General features: G+C 48.9%; 6 protein-coding genes across 6 annotated transcripts; 5 read left to right on the top strand and 1 right to left on the bottom strand.

Annotated features, from left to right (window-relative positions):
* Nucleotides 1–581: 581 nt before the first annotated feature.
* Nucleotides 582–1871, top strand: ASPWEDRAFT_172914 (HET domain-containing protein; the record flags this gene model as incomplete). Its single annotated transcript, XM_040830994.1, has 2 exons — nt 582–1089; nt 1138–1871. The coding sequence occupies 2 exons, from the start codon at nt 582–584 to the stop codon at nt 1869–1871; spliced, it is 1242 nt and encodes a 413-aa protein (XP_040689803.1).
* A 476-nt stretch (nt 1872–2347) lies between these two features.
* ASPWEDRAFT_536476 (uncharacterized protein) lies at nt 2348–3236 on the top strand. The gene is made up of 2 exons (XM_040837922.1): nt 2348–3041; nt 3092–3236. The coding sequence occupies exon 1, from the start codon at nt 2530–2532 to the stop codon at nt 3028–3030; it is 501 nt and encodes a 166-aa protein (XP_040689802.1). The 5' UTR covers nt 2348–2529; the 3' UTR covers nt 3031–3041; nt 3092–3236.
* Nucleotides 3237–4535: 1299 nt separating this feature from the next.
* Nucleotides 4536–13905, top strand: ASPWEDRAFT_60194 (uncharacterized protein; the record flags this gene model as incomplete). Its single annotated transcript, XM_040838504.1, has 4 exons — nt 4536–4815; nt 4872–7915; nt 7968–8042; nt 8087–13905. The coding sequence occupies 4 exons, from the start codon at nt 4536–4538 to the stop codon at nt 13868–13870; spliced, it is 9183 nt and encodes a 3060-aa protein (XP_040689801.1). The 3' UTR covers nt 13871–13905.
* A 41-nt stretch (nt 13906–13946) lies between these two features.
* ASPWEDRAFT_172912 (uncharacterized protein) lies at nt 13947–14968 on the top strand (the record flags this gene model as incomplete). Its single annotated transcript, XM_040830993.1, has 4 exons — nt 13947–14163; nt 14262–14598; nt 14646–14723; nt 14773–14968. The coding sequence occupies 4 exons, from the start codon at nt 13947–13949 to the stop codon at nt 14966–14968; spliced, it is 828 nt and encodes a 275-aa protein (XP_040689800.1).
* Nucleotides 14969–15898: 930 nt separating this feature from the next.
* On the bottom strand, nt 15899–16220 carry ASPWEDRAFT_41359 (uncharacterized protein). Its single transcript, XM_040835537.1, has one exon. The coding sequence runs from the start codon at nt 16144–16146 to the stop codon at nt 15934–15936; it is 213 nt and encodes a 70-aa protein (XP_040689799.1). The 5' UTR covers nt 16147–16220; the 3' UTR covers nt 15899–15933.
* Nucleotides 16221–17862: 1642 nt separating this feature from the next.
* Nucleotides 17863–19746, top strand: ASPWEDRAFT_51976 (uncharacterized protein; the record flags this gene model as incomplete). Its single annotated transcript, XM_040837685.1, has 3 exons — nt 17863–18107; nt 18154–18767; nt 18812–19746. The coding sequence occupies 3 exons, from the start codon at nt 17863–17865 to the stop codon at nt 19744–19746; spliced, it is 1794 nt and encodes a 597-aa protein (XP_040689798.1).
* Nucleotides 19747–19830: the final 84 nt, after the last annotated feature.

The following is a 19830-nucleotide window of genomic DNA, read 5'->3' as shown; positions in this document are numbered from 1 at the left end:
TTTGCACTCGTCCAGCTAAATCGTGGATGCAAGTGGCATATTTTGCGAGGCGTGTATATTTCTTCAACCTCGCAACGTCATGATGAAGCGCTCTAGAGAAAATTCTTTCATCGCAACCCATGGCCCTATCTTTGTCCAAGAATTTGATGGATCAATTCTAATAACCAGATAGCACTGATGATGTCTGTGTGCAATCTCCGCACGTACTTGGGCTGAAACCCCTGTTGGCTACCAAGTGTCCGTGTGCACGTTCTATGGTATATGATTAAACACGTCGAACAAATAAGATCGTCTCTTGGGTACCGAAAATATGAAATGCCAGTTGTCGATAACAGCTATCATCGCCGTCTGTATCGCTGCCACTCAGAGCAAGCCACGCCGCCGACAGGAACATGCCTGCGTGTTTCCCCGACGTTGTCTACATCCAGCTGTACTTGCTTTTTCGCCGCTCTTTGTATATGAAGACGACCCGTTCTTCCAGTTTAATGATACCTGCACATATTCTATGCATCTGTATATTACGACGGTCAGGAGGAATTATCATACATCTCTTTAATCGAATTTATCCGCGCATCTTCACCATGGAGCGTCGGTACTCTTATATTTCCCAGCGAACTGTCTCCTCCTTCCGAAGCGCACGGCCGATTCCCGATAATTCATGCGCCCTGTGCGAATGCATGGGGAAGATGGACGATCACAATCAAGTGGAAATCGATCGGACAAAGCTATTCCACGAAGAATGTACACGGTGTTCGTCGTATATGGAAGAGCCTCTCTGCCAATTATGCAAACACATGAGACTTGGCCATATCTTTCGCTGCGAGCGATACAAAGAACTCGGAAAGCCCAAATACGGGGCATTTACCTTCACAATCAAGCTTGGGAGTTTGGGGGAGTTGCAGCAACGCTCTGAGAATTGTCATGTTTGCTCTACGTTTGTACAGACCGTCGCATGGGATAGCCATCTTGACAGTAGAAATGCTGTGGAGCTGTGCTTGTACATATGGTTTGGGTCGAGAAAGGCGCGTGTTTCGTTTCATTTGGCAGTCTTTACAGACAAGTATGAAGCTGAGTTTGTGAACGCTGGAGGTATGTTGCATCATCTGTCTCTGTATACCGTTTACTGACTCTGATCAGGCAGCACAACGCCCAATCGGTACTACTTTGACTTCCCAACAAAAGGACTCTTCGACTATCTACCATGCACCCGAAAACCTCGGGATATGGTGAATTGGGATAAAGCCATCTCTCACCTCGACAGATGCTACAGGAAGCATGACAACCCAGTCAAACCATTCCAGCAGCCGCCTGGATTTCGAGTGATCGACACGGAAAAAGGATGCATCACAGATGCTCCTCCGGACTGTACCTATGCTACATTAAGCTATACCTGGCAAAAGACGGAGGAAACAGACCTACAAGCCACGACAGACAACATTCACGAACTCGAGCAGAATGAGTTTCTATTCAATCACCCAGTTCCAGCCACAATCGATGATGCCATAATCGCGTGCAAAAAGTTGAAAATTCCATATCTGTGGGTTGACAGACTTTGCATTCTCCAGGATGCATCGGATCAGGACCAGATCGATGCCATGGGCGATATCTACCATCATTCTGTTGTCACCCTTGTGGCTGCAGCAGGAAGTGATATACATCATGGTCTGCCTGGTGTTTCATCACCGAGAACTCTTATCCAGTGCAAGACACAGGGCATACACTTTGTACAAGGACGCGTTCCTTATATAAATCTTGCTCGCAGCTCGAAATTGGCCACCGGGGGGTGGACATTTAGGGAAACATTGCTTTCGCCGAGAGTACTCCTCTTTACGGATTCAGCGACGTTCTTTGAGTGCTGCCATGAGGCATAATCAAATATGAAACCGCAAGATCTGGCGATAAGGTTCCATCAAGCTGAAGAGCCTGTGCGTTCAACTGAATTCTTTGGTCTTTATCATATTCATTGTCTGTATGAGAGCCAGAAGGTGTATTTTTATGGCATTATGCACTTGTGCGATATCAGCAGATGTGAAGTTTGGCTTGGAACGGATATTATGATGGTGGGCCGTGAGACTGTGCTAGCCACCAAACGCGTGGGACTTGGTCGTGTTCTCCCGAAGCCGTGGGGGATTAATTCCGGTCTTCCATGTGGCGCATTCATCATCAGAAACCGATGATAGAACTCGGAATATTAACCATGACTTCATGACTTGCAATTCGTGATATCTGCCTTCTTGGTGGAAGGCTGCATAGACCACCAATGCAATCCACCTTGCATGTATTCGTGTCACACACAGCCAATGATCTGCATATGTTCAAGCTGCCGCAGTCAGGCTGCTTCAGCCTCGTTGGCTATCCATTGATTCATAGGAAAAGTCACATGTGATTTCCATCATCCCTGGAATGAAGCCTATATATACCCCTCGCTAGTGCTCTTGACTGCATGAATCAACGGTTGCCCCAAGGGAAGTAGTGAACCTCTATTTCAATACATATTATCTTGAACGGTCTCTGTTCCTCATCATCACGATGCCGTCGGATGGTCTCAGACCCCGTGGGCTTTATTTCATGTTGTTTATCCGAGACTCCCCACCACCACCGAACGATTTTCACTGGGCACTATATTTCCATCACGACTCTGGAAATACCGGTATGAAATATCACATTAAAGGAGAAGGCGGGGGTTGGATTGCCAGTCATGAACATACTGCAGGAGTCCTCAAGTCTTTTCTCCTAGTAGGGCTGCTCAGGATTGCTGACGTGCCTGTTGGCTCGGAAATTTATCTTGATCAAGCCTTCAGAACATATGATAATCAGCTCAACGACCTACCTAGTATTACCTGTCGTGTTTGGGCATTCTGGGTTTTGGAACTACTGAAAAAGTCTGTGAAGGGACAGAGGATCCTGAACTGCAACGATCTACAGGCGCTCGAAGAGGAGGTTAAGAACAGGGGGAATTCCCATGCGATGAGTGCTGATAGGAATCAACAACCGAGGCCGGTGGCAGACTCTGCCCTGTGTGGTCTGTGATTCAATCTCCGGTAAGGAATGCTATCGTCTCCGTCAATCTCGAATGCTAAACTCGTTTCAGATCGCTATGATGTAGATGGACATATTCTGCAAGTTTGTGCCACATATTAGACTAAACCATGTGCGCACAGTCCCCAGACACCCTGGAAGCTCTGGTGGAATGGATCGTCTATACTCATCGCTAAGCGTTGTATGTAATTATCAGAGTTCATCGCCGGGAACGCGAGTCATAAGGATTGACATTGGCGCATGTGGCATGTCGGGATATTCTCCGTAGTGTGGAATGGAGGTCTAGCTCTTCTGGTCACTTGCATTGTGATAGCCTCGTCCAGTCATATTTCATAGGACCATCCAAGATCATTCAAGCGGGAGCTATGATTCGACTATCATTTTTAAATCCCCTCGACCGCGATATATTTCCGAAAATCTTTCGAAGCAGTTGTAGATAACACCGCAAAGTTGACCTCTTATTATTGGAATAATTGACTGGCCATGTAATTCTGGCGTAAGCAGCCGATATATCGAAAGCAACTGCATCATGCAGACAATAACAGGTTCGAGCTGAAGCGTTGGTTGTTTGAGGCTGATCAAGAGCCTGCCGATGCACGTGATACTTGTTTTCGCGTACTTTTTTGTCATTGACCAATCAGATTGTGTCGTTCTTCCCGCTTCCCGCGTGGCGCTGCCTGTGTGGCTCCGTCATTTTTGGGCGGCATCAAAACACCAGCACCAATCATTATGCAGGTACTTTGGAGACACCCTGGTCAAACAGCGCTGGAAGTAGGCGCAGTCCATGAGAATATAGTACCTAGGGAGAATACCTGGTAGATAAGGCTCTGGAATCTTCTGATCATAGGCTATGGTGATCCAATAGAATGAGGCGGTGCAAATATTCGCAACCAATACAATCCATGCAAAACATGGGTGCTAGACAATATTGACCAATGGAAAAAGAAGATAAGAAATAAGGGAAATTGGGTGTAAAGTGATGCCATTTTAGCTCGCGGTGGATCAAGGCTGATTCTGTATCTTCAGCTGTGCATTTTGCTTTACTGTTTGTTCTCAATGTGGATACCACAAAACCATGGATTGTGTACATGTCAAATGGGTCAAGCGAGAGTTTAAAAAACATACAATATGCAAGTCAAGCCTACAAGGCTGTATCAGCGTCAGATAGGAGTGGAGATAGACCAACCAAGTGGCAAAGCAGCAGGCAACAGGCGGCTGGAGCTGATGCAACTGCGGCAGTCCAACAGCGATGGGCGGATGCATTGTTTTGCTACTAGCGCCTATCACGCTCAGTGAATGTCGCGCAGTGAATGGCAGCTCTGTCTGGGGCGCTCTCTCATCCTGTCGCCTGAAAATTTCAACTTCTCTTTAAACTCCTCTCTCCCACTTCTTGGTTAGAATAGAGTTATATCAGTTAATAGCAATTTATCACATCCCCGGTTACAACACGATAGACGATTTTTGATATTTGAGCCGAGTTACGTTGATCTCAAAGCATGGAAGTCGACGCAACGACGTTCGATTACCTCTTCCACCACGTTATCCTTCCCCCCAAGCTTCCCCAGCACGAGGAGAAAGATGAGTGGCGGGCAGAAGAAGGCCTGCTCCAGTTCGTTCGCGATTCCGTAGGCAAATTTGCCGAGAACCTGTCGCCGGAGTCTCGAAATGGCTGGCAGATCGCCATGAATATGCTGGATAACTGGATCAAGGTAGAAAACCGGGGAGAAATACACAACGATACACTCTTGCGGGTTGTTTCTGCACTAAAGTCTTCAGGTAGCTAGATATTAGACTCAAATCGGCAGATATACTGACGAAGCTGTGCTGAATAGGTGCTTTTGCGCTGCGAATTCGAGAGCAGAGCTGCGGCTGGCTGGGCTACTACGACAAGAAAGGTAATCAAGTCATCTTCGATGCCTTCGAAGCTTCCGCCCAATGCAATCCAGTCCTCGCTGCAGCAGATACTCTCATCCGCTCTTTTCCCGGCCAGAGCATCGCCATCCCAGCTGATAAGATCGACGAGCATCAGTTCTGTACTTATTTAGCCCGTAACCTCTCGCGACTTTCCGTCGAACATGTCACTGAGATGGCGCCCAAGACACGAAAGGCCAAAGCTAATGTCGAAGAGCCGAGAGACACCGTCCACCCTGGATTAGTGACGGAGTGCCTGATGACCCAGCTGCTCACGTACGGCAAACATAATACCTGGCCCTGTTTTGAAAAGCACATACGAGATGAATCGAACTGGAACAGCAGCTACCTGGGATGGAGACGATCTCCTCATTGGTTTGTCCTGCGTGTATCTCTGCAGACTGTCCTTCAGCGCGTCTTTCCCATCCACGAGGGCCACCAACAGTACAAGAACTTCATGCTGTATTTGATTGCCGAGATTGGGAACACTGCTCTCTCGATGGACCCGGCTGTACCAGCAGAGCACCTGGCGCTCATTCGCACAAAGATTGGTCGGCGAGTCAACAAACTACAAGACAATGCTTTTGACTTTGTCACAGTCGACGCAGGCGCATCAACTGATAATCTTCTGCGCCATCTACAGCGCATTCAGACAAACATCATTTCCTCGGATCCAATCCCAGTGTCCAAATTTCCAACTACCGCTGCAGCTGAAGATATCCATTTGTCACTAAAGTACAGCCACGAGTTTCTACAAGCAGTCATCAACCATACCACAGTCGAGGCAGCCCCCTCTATCTTTTCTCGGACGCATAACCTAAGATTTAAACGCGATGAATACGGCCTGCCTCTCTTGGAAAATGGCGATCCCCTCTGTCTGATGGACTTTGAACAATGGGTCGGTGATCAGCTGTCAGGCTGGTCGAAGAGTGCCGAGCCCTCAGAAGACCTTTGCTGTGTACTCAGCGACCGTCTCCAAGAATACCTCAGGTTTGCGCAACTTGAGTATGGATCCAACCCACGGGAGGTGTCCTTAATGCTGCTGGTAATCTTGGAGCTTTGGGTGGCTTTCGATAGGATGTGCATCCGTGTCTACCCATTGTTAGGAGACTTCACACCAGAAATTCCAATTGATTTCCTCGAACCACTACTTCTCCCGCAGCGGGATCAGATGGAACGAGCAATCATAGTTGAGCAATATCTTCGCTCACGGCATCAGAATATGCAGCCGTATAACCCACCTATCCTGGCAGATCCCACTCCCCAAAGCTTTGGGGTTCGTTACTTTGACCGTTCCCTTGGACACCAACAACTGCGGAGGCGAATCGAAGACCGCGCCGAAGAGAGACGAGAGAGAAAGAAACAGGAGTGGCAGAGGAAAATTGACGAACGACAGTCTCTCTACGATCAGATAGATAGCTCATCGTGTGACTATCACTATAACAGAAAAATGGAGTATGTTCATCACGGAGGATGCAACAGATGCTCCCTTAGTCGACACGCCGCTGCAATCTCTATTGATATCGATGAGTGGCCTCTCCCGAGTACAGAATACATCCTGAAGGCCGTTGTCTTCGAGCTTGATTGTCCTCGGTGGTTTTGCGCCTGGCGGGACACCACTTGGATATTGCTGCAGGATCTTGGGCGTGGCCGACCCTCCAACGCTGATGATATGAAGCAGAATTTGCTCGACTACAACCAGCTTCATGATGTAGTCACGAATCATGACCAGCGTTTGACATTGGGTTCCACTGCCAAGTCATGGCTAAAGACCCATTATAGGACCATGGGGCTTCCGGGAAGCGTGCAGGACGTATTATTCGACAATGCACTGCAGCTCAAGCTCTTTGCTAAAGATCCTACAGCATGGGTAGTCGATCAGACAAGGAAGCCTTCGTTGAAGCATCATTGTTGTTTTGTTCTTCCTTCAGGTCCGTATTCACAGTTGCAATTCACCGTGGACTCGGTTCATCATACACAGAACCAGGTAATTGCAGACCAGAGGAAATGCGACAAGGAGATGACTCTACATGAATTCATTGCTTTCGGATGTCTTCGTGCTGGTGAGCGTGTTCAATGGCATAACATTGCTCGTGAGCTGGCTTCCTCCGCTCTATCGTTTAATGAGGAGTCAGTCACCATTCTGCTGCGACAGGCAGCATGGGAGCTGGGGTCATACAGTACGGCGGTCATCCCCCTCAGAGAGGCGCACCGAGTCTTCGAGATTCCAGCATTTGGTGAACGGCTTCTGGAAACCTTGGAACAGAAGCTGCAAACCATTAAATGCAATTGGAATGAGCACTGGTCGCTTTATGCGCTTGTTACACTGGCTCTTCGTCTGCTTACTCTTTCCGACGGTCACAATACATCAGCCATAGCAGCGTTTCTAAGGAACATTCGGCAAGTTGCGATGGGTTGGTGTGAAGACCTCATCGACAGTCTACATCAACAGACTGGTGAAGAGAGTAAGGCACAGCAACATCTCATTCTCAAATTGGGCGTGATTTGCCAGATGACCTACTTCGTGGAGCCGGTACATCTCAGTGCTGTTCTCTCCACCCCCGACGACCTCTTCTGGCTGATTTACTCTTCCATGGTTGTCTTTGAAAATACTCCTCCTACATCCGATGCACTACCTAGTAATACCAAGGCGTTGTTGACAACTAGTGCAAGGATTCTCCATCGCGTCGAGACAGTGATTCATCAAATGATAGAATCCGATCCATTAGGACTGAACCAGGCTCTCATCAAGGCTTCTCCCGAGCTGGTAGTGAACATGCCTTGGGGCTTTGGTGCAGGCGGGAATGAGAGATGGGTGACTACCAAAACAAGAGGATCCGGAGGTCGCCAACAGACAATCCACTACAACATCCTGTCTGGGGAGTTTCTTGTTGACAACCGGCCTCCGGGTCGATTACCGGCCGAATATACAAAACATCCCCTGTTCCAGCGTGTCTTTGGCCCTGTGAGTCCCATTCCCCGAAAACGACTAATTCATCGAGTTGCTGACGGCTTAGCGCACGCTTACCGTTTTACCATCAGGCCTACCCGGTGCCGTATTTTGCTCTGTGCAGGCATTCAATAATCATCAGGTTTGTCGTCAAAGTATTGCTTTGCGAGTCACTAATATGAGTAGGTTCACTTTTCCATGGAAGCAGACCAGCTTGTGATCATTGCATGCCATGGAACACAGCGTCTACGACTCATACCGCACGAGAAATTACAGGGCGATCTTCCTTTGTCTCTTGTTACCGATTATGTCCATTGGCTCGACCTCGATGCTCTGCAAATCGAGTTTCGGCATCTTGATCAGGTGTGGCAACCAAGTCCTCAAAACTGGCATCTGATATTCCGCGCCGACTCCCCAAAACGGTCTGTTATGCGAAAGAAAAATCAGAGTCTGGTTGATATCCGCAGTACGTTGTTTCAAGATCTGTCGAGTATATTGGCCAAACTGGATTCGCGGGAGCACATCCACGTCGTTTTGCGGGCAGACGGGATAGTTGAAGCCGATATGGTTCGCATGCGTCTGAAATTCTTCATCAACAAGGACGGCGTTCTACAATCTAGACAGCTTAATGCTACAGTGGACCGGAATCAGGATATCGGATGTCTCTATGGTCTAAGGAATAATCTTGTCGTCAAGGAAAGCAGTGAGCCAGAGCAACACGCTGTGCTCATCCCGTATGGAAACGTTAGCGTTGCACCGAAAGACCACCATGTCACAGTCTCAATAAAGCCAGCGAATGGGCCACGAACCAGGTACTTCCTGTATCGGTTGGACAAACACTTCAACATGCTTCGAGGTCCTCCAGACATGCTAAGCACTCTTTATCTCGCGTACGTGCATGCTGTGACTGGATTCGTTCTTCCTGACCCATCAATCGAGCGCTCTGGTACCGAAGAGGCATTGCGAATTCTGCGCCTTGAGTTCCTGAAAACATCATTTCCCATTGATGCTGAATGCTCTTCCATGCTGAGAAACCTTGCTGCTTTAACTCCCAAACGGAGATACTATCCCGAGCACCTGAATGTCATGCAGACCGTTAGGTGGAACGACAATCTGTGGCCGATGATGCAGCATGATGATTTTCAACCCCTGGTACAGGAGATCATTGATCACAGCAGCAAGTTCTCGAAGCTGCATGTTAAAACGGATGATTCATCTCCCTCTATATCGGTCGCAGACCGCGGAGATTGGCATTTGCTGCAGAGGGCTCGTATTCGAAATGCCTCTTGCAGATATTCACAGTTTGGCGGCGCCGCTGCTATACCGAAAAGGCCGTTACAGCACCTACCCAGAGATCGAGACACCACAAGTGCACGTAGTCAACGCGTGTATGAAATCGCAAATCTGATCCACGACTGGCCTTCATCCATGAAGCTTCAAGGTTTTGTCGATGGCATATGGCGGTGGGAACGTGTGTGTACAACGGGAGATCAACTGGATACGCTTTCGTGCACTAAGCTCCTGCAGCTGAGTCTCAGAGATACATGGGGCGCTCTCTACGATCGGTGCCGTCTCAGCAACCGAGAATGTGACTCCTACGACCTCATGTCTGACCTCAGCCTAGTGGCCTTTGGCGACGAGTCGAAATTGGAGCCTCTCCGGAACTTACTTGCTGTGGCATTTTCAGGCCAGCTTCGCTCTATTTCCATTCCAGAAATTGTCCAGCATAAAGTTCTTGGTCTTTATGTTGGGAAGGAAGTACAGCGGTATCAAATAAGAAGTGCCATTGAACAGCATTATCATGCTTTCGTGCCCGACAGCTACGGCTCCTCGTTGCTGTCCTATGACGAAAGAGTACGAAAGGAGACAATTGCTAGACAGGAATACAATGAAAGAAAATATCAGGATATTGCCAGTCTTGAGGATGAAATTGTCAGTCAATGGCCTTGTCAGGCGCCGCGGTACCCTAATGGATCCGCAGCCCTCAAGGTGAACCAATATGCACTATGGCAATCATGCGCTTTGCTTTTCGAAAAGTGGTTTCACAATTTGCACTTTGATGGTTTCCTCCGTCAGGTTCAAGACCAGCTCATAGCGCAAACTCACGACCACCAGCCTGCTGTTCCGGTCTGCCCTCCACAAGGCGAAGCCTTCAGGATATCGTCACCTCAATCGCCAACGCTTCTCGGGTGGATGAGGTCCTCACAGCTGTCTATTGCAGCAGGTTCTTCTCCAGAGTTACTACATTACGAAAGGGAATGTGCACCTCGGTCAGATACCAGTGGTAGCATTACTGAACTTCGCTCTATAATCAAAGAGGCCTGCGACAGCAATGATCCCCATCGGAAGGAATACGGTCAACATCTCCACGACAGCGTGTCTGCGTTAGAAAAGATTCATGTATCCCGTCCACCAACATCCTTTCCTGTTACCCACGATAGGCTTTTGGACTGCAGAAATCTGTTGGAATCACAGCGCGACGCAATATGGGACTGTATCATTTCGGCACTGAAGACACCTGGGGAATGGCAAAATGTGGCAATCCACACCGTTTATCCGTCCTTGAATAAAGTATCTATTCTTTCCCTCCTTGGCTCCGCTCAGTGGTCTTCACTTCCAAAGCAGTGGCGAGAGATTTTGGTGGATCTGGGTAGAACAATCTCATCCCTGAGACGGTGCAACCGGCTTATTTCCTTTGAGGTCAAGCAAGATCTACATGGCTTTTTCAAAGAGGCAGAGTCTATCAGTGGCGAAGGTTGGGATATGATGGAGCACCCTCAGTGGGTGCTGTTCGAGCTGGAGAACGACATGACAATTCGAGCACGTCAAGCAGAGGTGGCCCATAGGATGATCAACCCCGAGGGAAACGAAAATGCAGTCCTTCAGCTAAACATGGGTGAAGGCAAAACATCGGTCATAACACCGATGGAAGCAGCTATCCTTGCGGACGGTATCCGATTACTGAGAATCATTGTCCTAAAGCCTCTTTTGCGACAAAGTGTGACTCTTCTTTCCCACCGGCTGGGAGGATTGCAGCAACGGCGAATCTATCATATCCCCTTTTCGCGAAGCACAGCCATTGACGATGAAACCGCTGCTCAGCTGCAGTCAATATATCAGGAGTGTCAGGAAAATCGAGGCATTCTCATCGCGCTCCCTGAACAAATTCTGTCATTCAGATTGGTTGGGCTTGATTTGATGGGAAGCAAGCCGTCTCTGGCACGGAGATTGATCACATTAGAACGATGGATCCAGGCCAACAGTCGCACCATTATCGATGAAAGTGACGAGGTCCTCGACGCCAGGTTCCAGCTGGTATATACGGTCGGTAACCAGAAAACCCTCGATGGACACAGCGACCGATGGAGCATCATCCAGGTCGTGTTGGATCTCGTGCGAAAGCAAGCTGCGGTACTTCGTCGAGAAGATCCGTCTTGTTTGGATCTGGAATTCCACGGGGACCGCTATCCAATCATCCGATTTTTGAAGCCCGAGACAGTCGACACCCTCATCCAGCGCATCGTGGATTCTATCGGACGGAATGGGTTTTCCGGCGTTCCCTTCACTCAGTGGACACCAGGAGTCCGCAAAAGTGCATTGCGATTCATCAGTTCAGTCGACGTCAGCGACACAGACCAGGAGACCATTCGCAGCACATTCGAGGGCAGTGTTTCCATGGCAAAGCTGCTCATTCTCAGAGGTCTACTGGCTCAGGGCATTTTACGTTTTACTCTCGCTGGTAAAAGGTGGATGGTGGACTACGGGCTTCATCCTACACGGTGCTTGATGGCTGTCCCATTCCGCTCGAAGGGTGTTCCTTCGGAGAACTCTGAGTTTGGCCATCCTGATGTCGCTTTGACGCTGGCATGTCTAACCTACTACTACGATGGACTGACTGAGGACCAAGTTCGGGACTGTTTTGCCTTGCTTGAAAAAGAAAACGACCCATCGGCCGAGTATCAGAGCTGGATTGCAGCATGCCACGATCGCCTCGACGAAGGTCTGCGAGCTATCACTGGAGTCAATCTGGAAGACAGTCGGAAATTCAGCGCCCACCTGTATCCTAATCTGCGGGATCAGATTCCTTTGATCGAATTCTACCTCACACGGGTCGTCTTTCCACGAGAAGCAAAGGAATTTCCTTATAAGTTGTCAACATCATCATGGGATATTCCCTCCCGGCAAGAAATGCCAGTCACTACCGGTTTCAGCGGCACAAACGATAACCGGTCTCTTCTTCCTCTTTCGATAAGACAGCGTGACCTGCCTCATCTGCTTCACACGAACGCCATGGTCCTCAGCCATCTCCTACGAGAGGAAAATCGAGCATGTGTTCTGGCACAGGACCAGGGAGGTCATCAACTGAGGACCGATCAGCTTTTTGCTCTGGCGAACGAACAGAGTCCGTCAATTCGTGTGGTGATTGATGTTGGAGCCCAAATCCTTGACGCCGGCAACCAATCCGTGGCCGAGCAGTGGTTGTTTCTCACTACGGACAAGAAGGTGGAGGCCGCCGTCTTCTATGACCAGCATGATGAGGCCATGGTAATTGACCGCGGTGGGCATGTGGAACGACTGCTTGCGTCTCCATTTCAGCAACGAATGGGTGTCTGCTTGGTGTTTCTAGATCAGCATCATTCGCGGGGAGTTGATCTGAAACTCCCACTTGGTACACGGGCCGCTGTCACACTTGGGCCTAGGCTGACCAAGGATCGTCTTGTCCAAGCATGCAGTAGACTACGAGAGCTTGGGAATGGACATTCAGTAACCTTTTTCATACCACCCGAAGTCAGCCACAACATGAACGCAGATGCTCGAAACCTCACTTCCAAGGAGGTGGTTTCGTGGACGCTCAAGCAGACTTGTGATAGTTTGGATACTCTTAGACCACTTTGGGCATTTCAAGGATTGCAGCATAACCGCCGAGCTCAGCTGATGGAGATGCTGGCCACCGACCCTGATCAGGCTGAAATAATCGTGTCTCGCATTCAGGAACCAGAGGCTCGACCGCTTTTGCAAATGTATGCTCCCTGGGAGAAGACGCAATTGATGGATCTGGACCCGGACCTCGATTGGAGCTCTCTGCAGACAGTACACCTCCTGGACGTCTGGAAGGCACCTGGCCGTCAAGCAATCGCTCGTCTCCACGAAGAGCAAGAAAGAGAGATTGCCCAAGAGGTCCAGCAGGAACAGCAAGTGTACCGCCCCCCTCCGACTCCTCCGGCATCTCATCGTCTCGACGCGGCGGTTCGACACCTTGCAATTCATGGTAAATTCCCGCATGACGGTTCTGCTGCATGGATAATGGCATTTGAAAGCTTCCGTACCACAAGTGCTAATGACATTGGCTTTCCTGGATGTTTGGGTCCACGTCTATACGCGACCAAAGATTTCGTTACTTCGATCCAGCGCAGGAACGGGATCCAAGATGATGAATTCTTGAAACCGGTGAATTGGATATTGTCTAGCATCCACAGCCCTAATCTGCTCGTGTTGAGTCAATACGAGGCGAACGAGCTCATTCCTGTTATCTGCGATTCCCCAAACACCAGGCTCCATGTTTATACATCCAGAACCACAAAATCCATGCGTTCATTCCGAGATCTGGCCTTTTTCATCAACGGTGTTAGCAATTTCGACAATCAGCAATTTGTGGAAACGACTCGAGATTTGGAATTATTTGCAGGTAGTCTCTATTTTAAATCTTTGGAAGATCACAATCGTTTCCGCAGCTTTCTTGGTCTTTTGACAGACAGTCACGATGATTATGCCGAGGGTTCGATCTCAGATGAAGGTTTTGTCAACGAAGAGGCTCGAAAGCTGGGATGGCCCGTTTCTTGTCCCTTTACTACGAGTCCCTTGCGCTTTTTGGCTACGATTTTCAACATGCGCGGACGGGGTCATGGATATTCGCAGACTCATATTGGAAGCATTATTGGGGGTAAAATGTTGATGGCCGATCGGTTTTGATTCGGATATGATATTATCTTACTTTGGCAAACTAGAATCTCGAAATGAATATCCTTTCAATTCTAAATACTCATCCATGGATGCCTTTCGTTTGGGCTCCAGACCTGTGTCTGTTGGTCCTGTTAGGCATCACCATGATTTCACCTCTAACTTTCCTGTACCTGCCCCAGTTCAAAACTTCGCCCTCGCCTATAAAACCATCCATCCTCATCATGTTAACCTGTACCTCGATCTGACTGGTTTAGTCCAGAAGATCGAGGGAAGGCCCGTCAAGATTGAGGAACAACTGACTGGTGTGACCAGCGCATGGATAGCCCAGCAACAGGTCCTAGCTCTCGCCCGCTAACTCGACACCAACGAGCTAATCGTGCTCAAAATCCGATATGAGTAGGGTCCATCTCAGACTCTCAGAGCGAGCTACTGACAACCGTGTCCAGTTTGAATCCCAAATGGTTCAGCATTGAAGACCCCAAAGAGAACCAAGATTTTGCCTTTGATCATTTCCTCCACGAATGTGACCTTGTCGAAATCGTTCATGAAATTGGTCATGGACCCAAATACATCAGTCATTTTTCGCGCAAGGCCGGTCCCAAATACCCATACCCAAACGGCTTGGTGCATTTTCTTATCATGTCTCGAGTTCCTGGGGAGAATGTCAGGGATATCTTCCTGGGTCTGTCCGATGAGCAGCTCGCAAGTATTAAACGACAGCTTGCTTACATTCTCGAGTATGTAGTTATCGCTGTCTTTCATAGTCTCTAACTGAATTCTCCAGACATATGCGTCAAAATGGAAGAACTTTATATGAACAGGATCCAGACTTTCTCCGATACGATATTCCAAATGACAAGCTGTCTGTTCTGATATCCCTTTAATAACAAGCTCAGTGTCTGACAAGTTAGCTATCTCGCCAATTTTACATTTTTCAACATTATCGACCCTGACCTCGAGGATCCCATTACCGAGCAGGATGTCTACGTTCTCACTTTCAAGATCTGGCAAAGGCACCTTCCCAGGTTCTTTGGAGACGAACCTCCCCGTCCTCCTGCCCCTGCCACGACCAAGGACGCCTCGACCCAGACTGCGGGGATATTCTAAGCTTTCAGAGAGGCCTTTAAGCTAGGATGGTCGATTATAACCGCCGCGAGGGGTCTTGTGTCCTCTTGTGTAAGAATTCGTGACAAGAGGTTAAGCATTTTGGACGTTTTGTTAGATTTGAATCATATTTTGCCATCAACTATTAATCTTCTCCTTGTATTTCTTGTCATGCTCAAATATGAAATTATTACGTTTCTGTTCTTTCTATTTGTTTTCGCGATACATACTATGATTCTACAGAATGATTTTATATGTTGTTGTGGACTGTGCGTTTGTCAAATATATATCCGTTACCATACCACATCTCTCGATAAACCCACTGCAAAATAATCTTAAACAGGGTAATATATATATTATGAATTTTACTCGCTATAATTATCATTACCTGTTCATAACTTGGTCATATTATAATCTCGTGATCCCTTCAGCGCTGCAAATCTTGGATGCTATACGATATATCGACACCAACACAACTTTACATGGATTTTCTAACATGAATATTGACAACTCTAAAATTAAACAATTCAAATGCTATAAAATATTGACAAATATTTCTGTATCAGCAGATGAGGACAGCAGCTGAAACCCATCCGTCCACAACCACCGAACCAACAGTTCCAACCGGACTCCGTGCCAGAAAAGTCGGATAGTTTGAGCCATTCTCAGTTGACAGTCGACCTTCCGACAGCCAAACTTTGGTTCTCCGGTGGAACGAGATATTAATATGCAAGGTTTCGGAGATGACTCGGAGTCCGGCCCTATAAGGGAATGTCGAAGAGGCCAGATTGAGGGCCCTGTTGCTCTTAGTCACGACGTGTCTGGTTGATTGACAGATGGAGACTGCAGAGTCATGGCTATTTAATTGTGGCCAGACTGTCCATATTGTAGCCGGATCCAGCGGCTGGATATATTATTTCTGCTCTGTGCCTGCATTGTTTGACTTCTCCACTGACTGACTTGCATATTCACGTGTCAATGTAACTAATATGAAGACTAAGAGTGTTGGATATTAAATCATACCCACTGTTAATGTACAATTCAAATAAAGTATTCAAAGCTATGGCGACACTCCACGTTCTGCTCTGTCTAGATCGACAACCTGATTGCCGGAATATAAATCCCGAAACACGAGTTCTACTGTGCAGCACTGTTGAAACTGCTGAATGATTTTCCTGCATATTTGGAATTTCCACTGACGTACCGGTGCTATTCCCAGCCACACAGCCACAGCATGACGCAGACAGCACCTCCCAATACTACAGATCAACACGGACAGGATAAATGATTTCCAGGGCTGATCAAGGCTTATATGGGCAACGATCATATGAAGGTCATAGTGTCCCTTCCCCAACACAGGATCTGAAACATCCGATCAGACTGCCGCGGATGCCGCGACCAATAATATCGCCACCAGCCATCCTGGTTCTGCGCAGTTTCACCAACCCAGGCGATGCAGATGATTCGCATGGGAAATGAAACCTGGGCATGGGAAATGATCACACTAGATCCTGCTCAACATGGATGCGAAGAGGGTGCCCCAATTCGTTCAATCATCGCCAATTGAATATGGACGCGGGGCCCTCTGGACTCTGCTTGCTTTTTCCAGTATTTATGGCCGATCCGACCACATGCTGAACTTGACCGTAAACGAAATGACGACTCGGGGCTTTCTGCGTGGGTGTAATTGACTGTGGCTGTCTCGGTAATTTAGCTAATTCGAAACTATTCATGCAGTGGCCTGATTTAGTGTATGCCGGCCACGAGTGGCATCACTCCAGTCCCTCACAGCCCTCGCGGATGGCTTCCCCATCTGGCATTTGTGAGTCGGGAATCCCGATTAAATCCGAACAGGAACAGGCAGAGACGAAGTTGTTCGCTTGGAAGGTCTCAGCCCTTCAGCCCAACACCGAGATGATGGTATGCTAAATGCCTTGGCAGGAGTAATGCCATCACATAATGACGGAGTGATTCATTTCAGTTCGACGGAGTTCGCTGCGTGCCAAGAGGGGCGATAAGATTTTTTACGAGGCAGTGGGATCAGATAAATCTGCTCACCCGGCTGTCAGGCAATGAGGATGGAACGGGTGGATACGCCTCGCTACTTTAATGGCTGCTGGGGATGGTGACTGGCTGGGCAGGATGGGCTAGGCTGGGAATTGTGCGCACAGGATGAGGGCATTCGTCAATTGCGGCGATATCGGGTAGAGATCGGCAGTCGGTGCCGTGTCTTATCAATCTGCTGTCACTGAAAGTGTATTTATTTTCTATTTTATTTTATTATACTATATAGTCTTCGATATATTCACTATTCGTCTACATTCCATAATTCTCCCCTATTGATCCATCCAGATGACAATGTATTAATGTACAATGGCATCCCATCCAGGATCGCGTGGGATTTTATGCAGAACGAAGTTGGGGTGGGGAAAGTGACAAGGGCTTGTGTTAGCTTAATTATTCTGTCCAATCACACAGCCACACCAAATTACTATGTGTCACTTGGCAGCCCTGGCGAGTCACGGGCGAGCCAGGAGTGGCTGCACTAGCCATGCAGCTTAATCATAGGCTAACGCGATATGGTAGGTGAACAGCCAATCGCACTCTTCCTCCGTCCAACCCGGTTATCTGATCCTGGCAAGTTATCTGATCCGAAGCCGATCGCCAACCCTAGTGAGCTTCACCACCTTTTCACCTCTCGAGATCGACATCGGAAAGCGCGCCTTGAGCGAAAATGAAACGAACCATGTTTGCTTGTTCCCGTTCCCCTCGTAGTGTCGGTACCCAGTATGCTCCATAGGACGCACATACATACAAGTAAAGATCCCTCCCGCTCGGTCCATGTTCGTTTCACTCTGTCACTGCCAACTTGCTGTCGACGTGCTGTGCTGCGCATCATGGGTATTACCGATTTGGTCCGAGGCCGCAACGACGCTCGACTCGCGCAGAATGTCGTCGGGTCTGACTTTCACGACCTCAAGTATGAAGTCAAGGTGGAATCGAATGGGGATGGGGTGGGATTGGAGTCGAGCCAGCCGGGGAATGAGAATGAGATTACGCAGGGTGCGCATCTAGGTGTGCAGAAGGCAGAGGCGGCTGCGTTGGCGTGGACGAAAAAAACGGCCTATATAACATATGCTTTGTGAGTTCTGTGCTCCGGTACGGTGGACGAGGTTCTAACGGTGTAGGATCTGGTTGGGCTTTTTCATGCTCGCCCTGCAGTCGTCGATCAGCAGCAACGTCATCCATAATGCGTATGCCTCGTTCGAAGCCGCCCCCGAAGTCAGCACGGCGAATATCCTCTCCAGCGTGATCAGCGGCATCGTCAAGCTCCCTGCCGCCCGCTTGTTGACCATCTGGGGTCGTACCGAGGGTTTCCTCCTCTTCGTCGCCGTTTACCTGCTTGGATTGGTGATTCTGGCTTGCTGCAACAACCCCAGCTCGTACGCTGCCGGATACGTGCTGTACTGGGTCGGATATGATGCTATTTTCCTCATTCTGGATGTCTTCATGGCGGATACGTCGGGGCTGCGCAACCGTGCGTTTGCGTTTGGGTTCGCCAGTACGCCGTTCATCTGTACTGCGTTTACGGGGCCGATGGCGGCGCAGTCGTTTATCAAGCATGCGAACTGGCGATGGGCGTATGGCACTTTTGCAATTGTGATGCCGTTTGTGTTTGCTCCGTTGGCCATCACGTTCAAATTCTACCAGCGCAAGGCTGAGCGGATGTACATTTACGAACGGGGATCGAGTGGCCGGACGCTCTGGGAGTCGCTCATGTACTACATCCACGAGTTTGACAGTATGTTTTATCCACCTGTTGTATAGATGAAGCTAACCTCTCAGTCATCGGCGCTCTCCTCCTCATCTCCGCGTTTGTCCTGCTTCTCCTCCCATTCAGTCTGGCCTCTGAAGGCCGCGCCCAATACAAAAGTGCCGCATTCATCTCGATGATCGTGATCGGTTTCTGTCTCTTCTTCGTCTTCGCTGCATGGGAGAAATACGGCGCCCGCACACACTTTATTCAATACGAGCTCTTCCGACAGAGGACAGTGCTTGGAGCGTGCTGCCTGGCCGGATGTCTGTTCTTCAGTTACTACGCGTGGGAATTGTACTTTTACAACTTTCTCATGGTGGTGTATGGCCTGGACGTCAGCATGGCCGGGTACATGGGCCAGATCTACAACGTGGGCTCGTGCATGTGGTCTGCCGTGTTTGGTGTGATTGTCTACATCACCAAGCAGTTCAAGTATACGTGTTTGTTCTTCGGGATGCCTCTCATCCTGCTGGGTGCCGGACTCATGATCCACTTCCGTGTGCCAGACGGCAACATCGGATACATCGTCATGTGTCAGATTTTTATTGCCTTTGCGGGCGGTACAATGGTCATCGGCGCCGACATGGCCGTGATGTCGGCTGCAGACCGCGAAGGCGTGCCCATGATGCTGTCCATGATCGGGCTGTTCTCGAGTCTGGGCGGCGCTATTGGATCGGCTGTTGCGGCGGCCATCTTCACCAACACTTTCCCCTCTGCGCTGCATAATGCTCTGCCGGCGGGTGATAAGTCGGACTACATGCGGATCTACCAGGGCGGGTATATCGCGCAGCTGGACTATCCGGTGGGCAGCCCCATCCGCACGGCCATCATGTCTGCGTACGGCACGTATATGAAGTACGGCTGTATCTCGGCGGTGGCGGTGATGTCGCTGGGGATTCCGTGTATAGCAGCGTGGCGGAACTACCGGGTGGACAAGAAGCAAAACAAGGGCGAGATGATGTAGTATCTTATTTTTTTTGTAATTTTGTATTTCTTTTGTCTTTTTATCTGTGGGTTTGCTCTCTGCTGGCAAGGGACGGCATTTTGT

The sequence above is a fragment of the Aspergillus wentii genome (genome assembly GCF_001890725.1).
Source record: "Aspergillus wentii DTO 134E9 unplaced genomic scaffold ASPWEscaffold_4, whole genome shotgun sequence".
Lineage (NCBI taxonomy): Eukaryota > Fungi > Ascomycota > Eurotiomycetes > Eurotiales > Aspergillaceae > Aspergillus > Aspergillus wentii.
Note: the sequence above shows the minus strand (reverse complement) of the source record. Positions and strands in the feature narration are given on the sequence as shown.

Coding starts and splice junctions, on each gene's coding strand:
- ASPWEDRAFT_536476 (XM_040837922.1), top strand. CDS start 2,530: ATGCCGTCGGATGGTCTCAGACCCCGTGGGCTTTATTTCATGTTGTTT.
- ASPWEDRAFT_41359 (XM_040835537.1), bottom strand. CDS start 16,146: ATGCAGGAAAATCATTCAGCAGTTTCAACAGTGCTGCACAGTAGAACT.